At 37.2% G+C, this 13,338-nt stretch overlaps 1 protein-coding gene and 2 long non-coding RNA genes across 5 annotated transcripts in view; 2 read left to right on the forward strand and 1 right to left on the reverse strand.

Moving 5' to 3' along the window:
- LOC148680332 (uncharacterized) overlaps positions 1–13,338 on the forward strand; it is a 406,127-nt gene that overhangs the window by 74,669 nt on the left and 318,120 nt on the right. The gene's annotated exons all lie outside the window — the stretch shown is intronic.
- On the reverse strand, positions 1,960–7,919 carry LOC148680345 (uncharacterized). Its single transcript, XR_015942934.1, has 2 exons — positions 7,607–7,919; positions 1,960–2,121 (listed from the first exon to the last, which is right to left on the reverse strand). It is a non-coding gene; the product is annotated as an uncharacterized LOC148680345 (long non-coding RNA).
- LOC148680346 (uncharacterized) overlaps positions 9,673–13,338 on the forward strand; it is a 209,191-nt gene continuing 205,525 nt past the window's right edge. For all 3 annotated transcript variants that reach the window (XR_015942623.1, XM_088650668.1, XM_088650667.1), the window contains exons 1-2: positions 9,673–9,728; positions 10,374–10,518. Coding sequence is in view for 2 of the 3 variants with exons in the window: in XM_088650668.1 (XP_088506794.1) it covers positions 10,434–10,518 (85 nt within the window). In the remaining variant the exon portion in view is untranslated. The remainder of the gene's footprint in view (positions 9,729–10,373; positions 10,519–13,338) is intronic.

Genomic DNA, 13,338 nt, shown 5'->3' on the forward strand with positions numbered 1-13,338 from the left:
AATCTAAACTTTTTTTATGACAATTTTGAAAAAACTTTTTTTAATCCACTTTATGATGACTTGCAGATCTAAAACACACCACTATTAATATCCAAATCTCATCCTTGTAATTATGACATCTACTTTCCTATTTCTACAACTTTATAGGCTATATTTAGGGTTTTAGTGCAGTCTAGCCACTCAGGCATTGTCCACCACCTGTTTCAATCCCCTGAGAACTTTGCTCATCTTCAGAACACAAATGAAGACTTTTTAGATGAAATCTGACAGTCCCAAGATGCTTAAAGTCCAGAAAAGGAACCAAAAACAAGTGGTTCAATTGTAATGGAGCCCCAAGAACACTTTGTGCCGTTGAACCATAGTTGCTGTTTTTTGCCGCTGTATTCTTCAGTATATCTTCATTTGCATTCAGCAGAAGAAACTCAAACAGGTTTGGATCAAGTAGAGGATAAGTAAATGACAGAATTGTAATTTTTATGTGTACTACCCTTAATGCTTCTTTAAGTAAAGGTAAAGTTAAATATTATTACTGAAGATATTGCTAAAGAATGGCAAGAAACGTAGAATACAGATAATAAGAGACGACAATTCATATGAAAGGGTGCCATTTCCACATTGCAATTTTCTAAATTCTCATTAAGTACAAATAATTAAAAAAAACTACAACTTGCAAGATATCTTAACCCTCCAAAACAGCTATTTTCCCACCTCAGGCTCAAAATCCTTATTAATTGTTGCGTTTCTTTAGGCAAGAGAGCCTCTCTTGTACCACATTGTTACGCACAATATGTATGATATTACAGTTGTAAAAAAACCAATTGCTTTTTAATTTTAAATGTTTTCCAAATTATAAAATGTCCTCTTTTATGCAGCTATCAATAAAAAGTCTGTAGTTTAATTACTTTTTTATTATAAAAATTTTTACTTTAAAAATAAATTTGACATCTCAATTGCCTCATTGTTTTCACTGAAAAACAAACTCAAAAAATACAAATCAAGTTACATTTTAATGCATTAAATCTACACAGCAAGAACACCATTTAACATTTATTTATGTAACATTTCATTTCCTTTTCATAAACCTTTTATGAAAATGACAGTGTGGCATCTGCTGTGACGGGGTTGTTCACTGTGACAGGGTGTTAAGGACAATGTGTTTTAAAAGTAATTTAACCAGTGTAAACCTTTTAACAGGTTCATTATTGAAGTTAAAAATATATCGTTTTTATTTTGGGGTATGTAAAATTAGACCGAGGCAGTGGCGCAGTAGGTAGTGCTGTCGCATTACAGCAAGAAGGTTGCTGGTTCGGACCTCGGCTCAGTTGGCGTTTCTTTGTGGAGTTGGAGTTTGCATGTTCTCCCTGCCTTCTGGGTGCTCCGGTTTACCCCACAGTCCTAAGACATGCGGTACAGGTGAATTGGGTGGGCTAAATTATCCATAGTGTGTGTGTGAATGTGTATGGATGTTTCCCAGAGATGGGTTGCGGCTGGAAGGGCATCTGCTGCGTAAAAACTTGCTGGATAAGTTGACGGTTCATTCCGCTTTGGCGACCCCGGATTAATAAAGGGACTAAGAAAATGAGTGAAAAAATTAATGAATAAAATTAGACCAGAGGTAAGATGAACCACCTCGGCTGGATCAGTTGGCATTTCTGTGTGGAGTTTGCATGTTCTCCCGTGTTGGTGTGGGTTTTCTCCGGTTTCCCCTACAAGTTCAAACACATGTGGTATAGGTGAATTGGGTAAGCAAAATTGTCCTTAGTGTATATGTGTGAATGAGTATATGTGTTTCCCATGATGGAAGGGCATCCGCTGCGTAAAACATATGCTGGATAAGTTGGTGGTTCATTCTGTTGTGGTAACCCCAGGTTAATAAAGGGACTAAGCCAAAAAAGAATGAGTGCTGATGTAACGCTTTTCTTCTTGATGACACAAATCACTCAGGCGGACACAGAGAACTGCGTTCTGCGTTGTTTATTCTGTAACAGAAATATACATCCTCTGGCAACAGTATGCATTTAAACATGCATCGCCTTTCTGTATTCAGCAACCATTTTCTGCTGTGTTGCCACATAAAGTCATTTTAACAAAACATTATTTATTTACAAAAGCTCAACATACCTGTAACAAAAATATACATCCTCTGGCAACAGTATGCATTTAAACATGCATCTAAAAAAACCAAACAAATAGTAAGAAATCACCCTGCAAATATTAATGTCATCATTCCAGCTACACATAGCATGAGCAAATTAAACCACACAAAGTTTGTCACACACGGCAATCATTCGACAGATTTGATCTAAAACATCACTTAATGTTCATATTGGGCTTGTATGTGTTATTAATATGTGTTAAAAATACTAAATTTGTCACATTTAGCTGGAGCACATTTTACCTACCGCCTTTCTGTATTCAGCAACCATTTTCTTCTGTAGGCGGGGCTTTGAAGGTGAAAGGTCTCCCAACAACCACAAAATAAACAGTAACAGAAATATAGGCAAGGCAAGGCAAGTTTATTTATATAGCACATTTCATACACAATGGCAATTCAAAGTGCTTTACATAAACAATAATAAAAGAAACAAGTAAAATTAAAATTAAAACAAATAATAAAAATGCGTCAAAACAAAACAAAACATAAAAACAGGTAAAATGTGATATAAAAGAATGAAGAAGAAGAGAAAAACATGATAGTGCAATCTGTCGGACGCAGCACAGTGCTCATTCAGTAAAGGCACAGCTAAACAGATGTGTTTTCAGTCTTGATTTGAATGTGCCTAATGTTGGAGCACATCTGATCATTTCTGGAAGCTGATTTCAGCAGCGAGGGGCATAGTGGCTAAAAGCCGATTCACCCTGCTTTGACTGAACTCTTGGAACTTCTAGTTTATATGATCCTAATGATCTGAGTGATCCGTTAGGTTTGTATTCAGTGAGCATATCTGTGATGTATTTAGGTCCTAGGCCATTTAGTGATTTATAGACCAGTAATAATACTTTAAAATCTATTCTGAATGTAACTGGCAGCCAGTGTAAAGACCTGAGGACAGGTGTGATGTGCTCTGATTTTCTGGTTCTGGTTAGAATTCTGGCTGCAGCGTTCTGGATGAGCTGCAACTGTCTGACTGTCTTTTTAGGAAGACTAGTGAGGAGTCCATTACAGTAATCCACCCTGCTGCTGATAAAAGCATGAACAAGTTTTTCTAAATCTTCACTAGAAACAAAGCATCTGATTCTTGCTATGTTTTTGAGATGATAGTATGCTGATTTACTGACTGCTTTGACATGACTGTTGAAACTCAGATCTGACTCAAGAGTCACACCAAGATTCTTGACCTTATTTTTTGTCGTTTGACCTTTAGTGCCAAGGTACGCATTTACCTTGAGAACCTCATCTTTGTTTCCAAACACAATCATTTCAGTTTTCTCTTTGTTTAACTGAAGAAAGTTTTGGCACATCCAATTGCTCATTTCATCAATGCATTGGCAGAGGGTGTCAATGGGGCTGTAGTCATTAGGCAGTAAGGCTAAGTAGATCTGAGTGTCATCAGCATAGCTGTGGTAGGAGATTTGGTTCTTTCTCATTATTTGGCTCAGAGGGATCATGTAAAGGTTGAACAGGAGAGGTGCCAGAATCGAGCCTTGTGGAACTCCACACGTCATGGGTGTCCACCTCGACCTATGGTCACCTATACTGACATGGTAACCTCTACCTTCAAGGTAAGATCTAAACCATTTGAGGACCGTGCCAGACAGCCCAACCCAGTTTTCCAGCCTATCCAGAAGTATGCTGTGATCGACAGTGTCAAATGCAGCACTGAGATCCAACAATACCAGCACTGTTATTTTACCTGAATCTGTATTTAGGCGTATATCATTGATTATCTTTATAAGAGCGCTCTCTGTACTGTGATGTGCTCTGAAACCAGATTGAAAATTGTCTAAACACCCCCTGAAGCTTAAGAACTTGTTAACCTGGTTAAGAACAACTTTTTCAATGATTTTGCCAATGAAAGGGAGATTTGAGATTGGCCTGTAATTGCTCAATTGGGTGTTATCCAGGTTGCTCTTCTTCAAGAGGGGTTTAACAACTGCAGTTTTAAGGGAGGTTGGAAAAATCCCTGAGAGAAGTGAAGCATTTACCACTTTTAGAAGATCCATTTCTAAACAGGTAAACACCGTTTTGAAGAATGATGTGGGGAGCGTGTCAAGACTGCAGGTTGATGTTTTCATAACTTGCACAATTTCTTCTAAGATTTTACCGTTAATTGCCATGAAATCCGACATAATGTCTGATTTCTTAAGTTGTGGTTGAGCTTGTTTGATATCGACACAACTTGACTGATTGGATGAGCTGATTGCCTTTCTGATATTATTAATCTGATCAGTGAAGAAATGAGCAAACTCATTACATTTGCTTTCAGAGAGGAGCTCACTTGGAATCCGACTGGGGGGGGTTTGTGAGTCTTTGCAAAGAGTGTGCGAGCATTATTTAAGTTGCTGTTTATAAGGCTTGAAAAGAAAGTCTGTCTAGCAGTGTTTAGTTCCATATTAAAGGCATGAAGACTGTCTTTATAGATATTATAATGGACTACTAGTTTCGTCTTTCTCCACATACGCTCAGCTTTTCTGCACTGTCTTTTCATCATTTGTACTCTAGGTGACCTTGTCCAAGATCCCTTTTGCCTGCCAGTCATCTTCTTGACTTTAACAGGAGCGATGTCATTTATGACATTCTCAATTTTAGAATTGAACAAATCAAGGAGAGAATCAACAGAATCTGCAGATATACTTGGTGCTAGCGATATGGCCTTCATAAACTGCTCACTGGTGTTCTCATTTATGCATCTCTTTCTGACAGAGACAGATCTGTCTTTAATAGCTGGAGTGATCAATATATCAAAAAAGATACAGAAATGATCAGATAGTGCCACATCCTTAACAACAGTCGATGAAATGTGTAAACCCTTAGTTATAAGTAGATCAAGAGTGTGTCCACGATTGTGTGTGGGTCCTTGAACATGCTGAGTCAGATCAAAAGTGTTAAAAACAGTCATCAGTTCTTTTACAGCATTGATTTCTGGATTACCAATGTGAATATTAAAATCCCCAGCAATACTAAAATAATCAAATTCAGAGGTTACTATTGATAACAGCTCTGTAAAATCCTCAATAAAAGCTGGAGAATATTTTGGAGGTCTGTAGATAATGATGCGTGGAGACCCTTTTAGTGCTATACTCAGATATTCAAAAGACAAATAGTCACCAAATGACACTTGTTTACATTCATATACATCTTTAAACAGGGCAGCGATGCCTCCACCTCTCCTATTAACTCTGCAAACACTCAAAAAGTCAAAGTTTAAAGGAGCTGCTTCATTCAGAACTGCTGCGCTACAACTGTCATCTAGCCAAGTTTCATTTAAAAGCATAAAATCAAGGCTATTTGTGTTGATAAAATCATTGACTAAAAGAGACTTATTGTTGAGTGATCTGATGTTTAAAAGCGCTAACTTAACAGTTTTAGCTGTTTTTTCTATAGTAGTCTCAGATCTACATTTAATAGACACCAGATTTGAATGATTTGCCAAACGGCCTGATGAAGTCTTTGGTTTTCTGTCACTTAACACAACACATATCTGCTTAGAGAAAGCTACAGACACACTGGGTTCCTGCTTGTTCTGAAAACATTTGATAAAGACACTGTTATCTAAGCAGGCCCCCGACACACATCACAGAGTGCTCTTGTGTTCACCAGCTGAAGATGGGGCGTTGTTGTTTGGGCCCTGGCGGTGTGATCGGAGGGCTCTTCCAGGTGGGCTCATAGGTGGTTGTGGAGCAAGCCGCTTTTTGGTTGGTAACTGGGGGCTTGCGGCAATGGAGTGTGAAAGTTTAGTTCCAGCATACACCAGTTCCTCCATCTTTTTTGAAAAACCCAAGAGTGGTGAACATTGTGACAATGAGAACGTGTCCGGTGACAGGGGCTGTGCATCTGGAGATTCTGTCTGCAGAAATATGTTTTCCTGAGGATCATTTTTGAGTGACGAGACTTGATGCTGTTCTGATGCGTCACAGTCTGCCTGTGTTGAGCAGAGGGCAACTGATAGTGTCTCTATCAACATTGGGTGTTTTGGCTGCGTGGCATTATCACTGTCCTTGGGTGATTCGTCAGCCACATGTCCACTCAGGAGCTGATTTGAGGTCCTGTGGTCATCCGGACATTTGCTAGGTGTGTGTGTACAATTCAGTTCAGTGGCACACACAGCTGATGGATGATTGAGGGAGAAAAAAATATTGTCCTTTAGCACCTTTGCACCAAGTTTGTTTGGATGAAGGCCGTCTGATGTAAACAGCTGTCTTTGGTTCCAGAAGAGATTGAAGTTGTCGATGAAATTCAGTCCTTTCTTGTTACATGTTTTCTGTAGCCATACATTTAGACCAAGAAGCCGTGAAAAATATTTGTCCCTCTTGCAGGGAGTGGTCCACTTATGAACGGCTGAACCTTCAATCTTTCAGCTGTTTCCAAGAGCTCACAGAAATCTTTCTTGAGCAGTTCTGACTGTTCCTTCCGAATATCATTCTTCCCCACATGGATGATAATCCGTTTTGCAGTACTGTGCTTTTTCAGAATTTCCTCAAGTTCTTTGTTTACATCAGAAACTGTTGCATGAGGAAAGCAGTATGTCATAGTAGATTTGCTCCTGAAATTCTTGATTATTGAATCTCCTACGACTAGTGTTCTTATCTCTGTTGCGATCGGAGCAGAATGCCGCTGTCTAGTCGGCCTTGAGCCTCTGTTCCATGCAGAATTAGTTGCTGAATCATGCGATCTCTGTCTGACTGCATTTGGGGATTCTTCACCCATATTACTCAAAACTTCATATCTGTTCTGAAGCTGTATTTGAGTCCGAGCTGTATTTGGGGTAGAAGAGGCTAATGCGGCAGCATATGATCTGACCCCGCGAGTACCCTTTGGTCTCGCACCTTGTTTATGCCAATGCTCATTTTCAACAGTTTTATTCTGTTTTTCTGTGCTCAAAACAGTAGCAGGAACAGATTTATGGGACTCACCGGCTGTGTGCTGAGAGAATCCACAATGAAGCTGAAGTTCTGGTCGGATCGCAAGCAACTTCGTTTCAAGAACTGCAATCTTTTGTAGAAGTTTGTGGCAGTTTGTACAGCAGTGAGAATCTGAATTAATCCGATCCAGAGGCATTTTCACAGCCGTGTCTTCCCGTCTCCGGAATGTAAGCAGCTGGTAGCGGGAGGATTGTTTAGACGAAATTTCCCTCTTGTTAGTAAAGCTATATTCCAGAAAGTTTGTAGAATCGATGCTGATCTTCAAGCCGTGTTGTTTGAGCACTGTGCTGATAGGCTCAAGTTAAAATTAGGGTATAAGATATAAAAGCAAGAGTGCGAAGAGCGGAGCAGTGGGCAAAGACGTCCGAACAGTAGCAAAGCAGGAAGTAGACTCATACATCCTCTGGCAACAGTATGCATTTAAACATGCATCGCCTTTCTGTATTCAGCAACCATTTTCTGCTGTGTTGCCACATAAAGTCATTTTAACAAAACATTATTTATTTACAAAAGTTCAACATACCTGTAACAGAAATATACATCCTCTGGCAACAGTATGCATTTAAACATGCATCTAAAAAAACCAAACAAATAGTAAGAAATCACCCCTGCACATATTAATGTCATCATTCCAGCTACACATAGCATGAGCAAATTAAACCACACAAAGTTTGTCACACACGGCAATCACTCGACAGATTTGATCTAAAACATCACTTAATGTTCATATTGGGCTTTTATGTGTTATTAATATGTGTTAAAATACAAAATTTGTCACATTTAGCTGGAGCACATTTTACCTACTGCCTTTCTGTATTCAGCAACCATTTTCTTCTGTAGGCGGGGCTTTGCAGGTGAAAGGCGAAAGAAACAATCAAACACTGTTGCCACAAGAGGTCTCCCAACAACCACAAAATAAACAAAATAACCCATTTTGGTGAAAGACAATTAAACATTATTTTAACCCTGTTACACTGAGCACTGTATGTCCAATAATGTTTAATCTGAACTGTGTACTACTCTTGATGGAAACAGATCTGTCTGCAATTGTTATAAACTGTGAATTTTTTTATTAAAAACAGATTATGAATGTTTGAGTGAAGGATAATCAGTGAATGACTAAAACTGAGTGTGTGAAAGAGAAAGTAATGAAGTGTGTGGGAAACCAAACAGAGTTAAATTAAAAGAAAATGACTAAATGAATTGATTAGCCCTATATTAGAAAGTTTGATTTCATTCATACATTTTCTTTTCGGCCTAGTCCCTTTATTAATTTGGGGTCACCACAGCGGAACAAACCGCCAACTTTTCCAGCACATGTTTTACGCAGCGAATGCCCTTCCAGCCGCAACCCATCCCTGGTAAATATCCATACACACCCACTCACACTCATACACTACAGACAATTTAGCTTACCCAATTCACCTGTACCGCATGTCTTTGGACTGTGGGGGAAACCGGAGCAAGCAGAGGAAAGCCACACTAACTCAGGGAGAACATGCAAACTCCACACAGAAATGCCAACTGACCCAGCCATGGCTCAAACCAGCGACCTTCTTGCTGTGAGGCGACAGCAATACCCACTGCGCCACTGAGTCACCCCTCTTTGCTTTTTATACATCTTCACATTCAAATAGGATGCAGAACCATGCCATCACATCCCTTACCACCCCATCACAATAAAAAATGTGACAAGGTGGTAGCATCCAAAAATGGCCGCAAATCACCTGTGGTCATGTTCCTCACCTAGCTTACATTAATTCAATCTAAATTTACTCTTCTTTAAAAATGTAAAATAAATAAATAAATAAATAAGTTTACCCTATCTGTTTTGCATGACGGGTGTGGTTGGGTTGAGCTTGACAGATCCTGTCTAACAAGAAAAAACAACAAAAAAAGAAATGAATTTCCGTAATTCCCTGCTTTTAGTCTCGGAGGGTGCAGGGCCTGATGTCAATTCTGTTTTGTGATGTCATTTTAAGCAAAGCTGATTTACATTGTTCTTTCTCTGATGTTGTGAATTTTATTTTACTAATGGGTAAATGTCATGTTAATTGCTGTCAGTGGAAGAAGTGCAGACCCTCTTTTAGATCTTTTCTTTCTGAGGTAGAGAAAGATGCTCAAAGCTTTAAATACTTCAGAAATCAAAGTAAAATAACTGAAGCTCTCTGTACTTTATTTTCATAATATTTATTGTTAGAATGTTTTGTTTGTCCTTTGATGCAGATCTTTTGTACAGCTCCTTGCTCCTTGTTGCAGTTGTAACAATTTTTATTTATTTTATTTATTTTAATAGTAAATATGCCTTGTGATGTTGATTGTTCCCTGTTTTGTGATGTTAAATTATTTCAAATAAAAAAATAAAATAAAAAAACTTAGACTTAGTGGATTAAACAAGTTTTTCAAAATTGTGTTAAAATGTTTGGATGAAAAGTTTTGATAAACTTCAAATACTGAATGTATGTGTATGTGAGAGAGATAGCAGATATGTTGTGTGAGATGGAAAACGAGGGAGAAATTTGTTATGTCCTGACTGCAACAGTGAGTGGCAAAAAAAGCTGAACAAAAAAAAGACTTTTATTTTGGCGTGGTGTGTGACGTCATAAGGCTGCGCCGCTCCTGCGCTGTGATTCAACTGGAGGAAGGTTTGTTTTAGAACTTTTACACAGATATAAACCAATTCATTCAAGTTTCAGGTTTTCCGATATTATGTATCTGCTGTTCACTATTATTGTAATCCTTCGTTCAACGAAGTACTATTTTAATAACAGTAATCGAGGGCTATTGTTTGAACAACATACATGTGTGTATTAAGTGTTTTAATGAAGGTTTAATTTATTAAATAGCAAAATGTCATTCTATGCTAAGTATACATCACTATATATGAGAAATTGAGTACTAGTTTTTATCAGATTATTTGTTGCAATTGTTTCATAGAGGTAAAGTTGGTTTTATATTCACACATTCAGACTTTCACCTTAATAATATAATTTCTTTAAAGTATTATTTTCAAACTCTAAATAGCGAAATCATATTAGCACTCAATGACTATCAAAGTTCAACATTGTTCACAATCCAATAAACAGTGTTAATGTTGTTTTCAAGCCACACTTGCATGCTAATTCAGATCGAGTATTCAAATTAACATTGTAAACAATATAGAGACTTCTAAATGAACGAATGTGTGAATATAAAACCAACTTTACCTCTATCATACAAAGAAACTGTTGAAGCAAGTGTTGAAGAGAAGCTATTTTGTTTCTGTTCATTGTTTTGTTAATTTTAAACAGGATAAAGTGTCCAAACACAGAAAAACTGCTGAAGCGACTGATCTCCACACTGTTATAAAGATGGCGTTTATTAAAGAGGAGAGTGAAGATGTGAAGATTGAAGAAACATTCACAGTCAAACAGGAAGATCTGCAGGAACAAACAGGTTGGTTTTCTTTCTCAAAGACCAACTCAGAATTTTAGGCCTTAAAAAGTCTTAAATTTACTGAAATATTTTGTTGTCTTAAATCTTTTTTTAACAAGTCTTCAATTTCCTTAGTTCATGTTCTGCTAATAGAGGTAAAGTTGGTTTTATATTTGGGTATTCAGACATTCCCCTTAATAATATAATTTCTTTAAAGTATTATTTGCAAACTCTAAATAGCGAAATCATATTAGCACTCAATGACTATCAAAGTACATCATTGTTCACAGTCAAATAAACAGTGTTAATGTTGTTTTCAAGTCACACTTGCATGCTAATTCCTATTGAATATTCAAAGTAACATGGTAAACAATATAGAGGCTTCTAAATGAACGAATGTGTGAATATAAAACCAACTTTACCTCTATGTTCTGCTACCCAATCTGGCCAAAAGCCACACAATCACCAACAATCCATCTCAAATTTTTAATTTAAAAAATCACATTTTAACTACATTTATCATAATGGTAAGGACTACTGAGGATATCGACCTGGACATATTGTTGTGTATAGATTTAGTTTATTATAGTTTTTAAAACTTTTGTTCATTTGTTTTTTATTTTATAGAAAGTTTATTTTGGGTAAAAAAGTGTGTGGATCCAAGTAGAGCTCTTTTGTTTTTACACAATATTTTAGATCTTTTGATCAGAAATATCTAAAATATTGTAGTATCATCATTATTATTATTATTGATTTATTAAATATTATATATAAAATTATTTTTTCATCTGGGCCGTTTGAAAAAATCCTTAATCTAAAATTTCATTCATAATGGTCTTAAAAATGTCTATAAAAGTCTTAAATTTAACTTGGTGACACCTGTAGAAACCCTGATTTAAAGTATGTCAGAAAACGTGGATGACCCAAATTTTAAATATGCTGAATAAAATAAAAAAAAAAAATAATTAAAGTAATTAATTATTATAAAACATTGTACAGTTTTCTAAATTATATGATGTTGCTGTGGGGCGAAGTGAAACAAAACAAACAAATGATTGTGGAACAATAACGTTTAGCATTGCACTGAGTACAACTGGCCAACAAACCAGTCTAAAAATGACTTTTGCTTTAAGAAATGGATTACAGCATGCTGATGATACGCAAACATTTAAGTGTAAAGTTCGTCAGTATTTACCATATGCTTCACGTACCAGCAGGTGCCGCCATTGGAATCTTTTTGCTTTTTAAAGAGCATATTATGGTTTTTTGAAAATGCCCTTCCATGTAGTGTGTAACACAGCTCTAAGTGAAGTTAAATATCCAGCTAAGGCTTAAATCTGTAAGTGTACAGTTTTTAAAACTGTTGATTCATCTATAAAAGAGTCGACCCATAGTGCTTCAAACGAGTCATCTTGATAACGAGTCATTAGGTGTTTCGCCATGACATGATAACGAAACCAAGTAGTTGCGCGCACAAACCCGGGAGATTTGAAACCTGCGGCTCTGCTCACTATCAAAGAAAAAGCCACAAACACAAACCTGCTGGTCAAATGAAGCTGCAATGTGCAGATGGATATTATTGAGTCTCTACCCAAAGATGAAACCTCAGCATTATAGCCCAGCCTTGAGCAGTTTGAGTGCTTCTGGAAACTACATGCTTACAAAGAAGACTTCATCGGCCGTTTGTTAAAGGAAGGATCAGTAAAGACTACTGATTGACTATGTCAGAAGCTGGATCGGTTTCTTCCTCCATTTCCCAAGTGTAAGCACGTGCGATTAAAGTTGTTGCCTCGTTTACTCTAGCTTGCAAATATATTTAGTTGTGATTTGTTACTTATAACCGTGCGTGTGTGTGTGTGTATGTGTGAGTCTGAAAAGAGCAGAGTATGACAAGCTAGGAGATCTCCTTGCCATTTCTTGGAGTTTTTGCTTAATAAAATAGTTAGTCATCGCTATTTTCAAGTCCATTGTCTGTATTTACATTCACCCACTGGCAGCCAAAATCCTCGCCTTACACTATGAAGCGTGTATGCACTGTGACTACTTTTATATTGTTGATTAGCTGCTGGGCATTTTACTCTGTCTTGCGCTGAAGGTAGTCAGTGTCGACCAATCGCAACAGACTGTCATCGGTCCAATCAGCGCAGATTAGCTTCGCGCTAAAGAGGGTTTTGGGACCAAATGAATCGCTGGACGATTCATACGGGAGTCACTGGGATAATTAGGTAAAAATAAATGCAGATTACAAGACCATGAAAGTGTTTTTTGACCTTGCATGCATATTAGACTGTTGTTGGAGACCCTTACAACCAAAATATGACCCTATTTCATGTACAATATGGGCAATATTAGCAACTTAACATATTGTTATCCATTTAGGAAGGATAAACGATTGGGGGACGGACTGTTGGAGAGTCTGGAGCAACAATTGTAATACTGCTGCTTTTATCTTTGTTGCTTTTATTGATGCTGCTTTTAAAGTCTGTTTGAGTATGCTGCTTGGAGTTTGTTTTGATGCGTGCTTTCATCATATGATACTGGATTAATGTGCAAACTTTAATGTGAAGATTCTAACTACTGCGCTGTGAATCACTGATGCTATTTGCCTTCACATTGTGAACTTTACACACGGATTCAGTCAATTGTGTATCAATAAGGGTATAGCAGCTGATACATTTGTGTGTGGGTGTGTGTGCGAGTTCATATGTATTCTGTGCTTTTATTATTTTTCTTCATTTGTGCTTAATCCATTGTTTTGTGTGTTTTATTTGGGCTTCCTGTGGGAAGTTTATTCTTTTGCGTAAGTTTAAATTGGGATGATGATGATGATGATTATTATTA

Source organism: Danio rerio, chromosome 4 (genome assembly GCF_052040795.2).
Source record: "Danio rerio strain M-AB ecotype USA chromosome 4, GRCz13ab, whole genome shotgun sequence".
In the NCBI taxonomy this organism is placed as follows: Eukaryota; Metazoa; Chordata; class Actinopteri; order Cypriniformes; family Danionidae; genus Danio; species Danio rerio.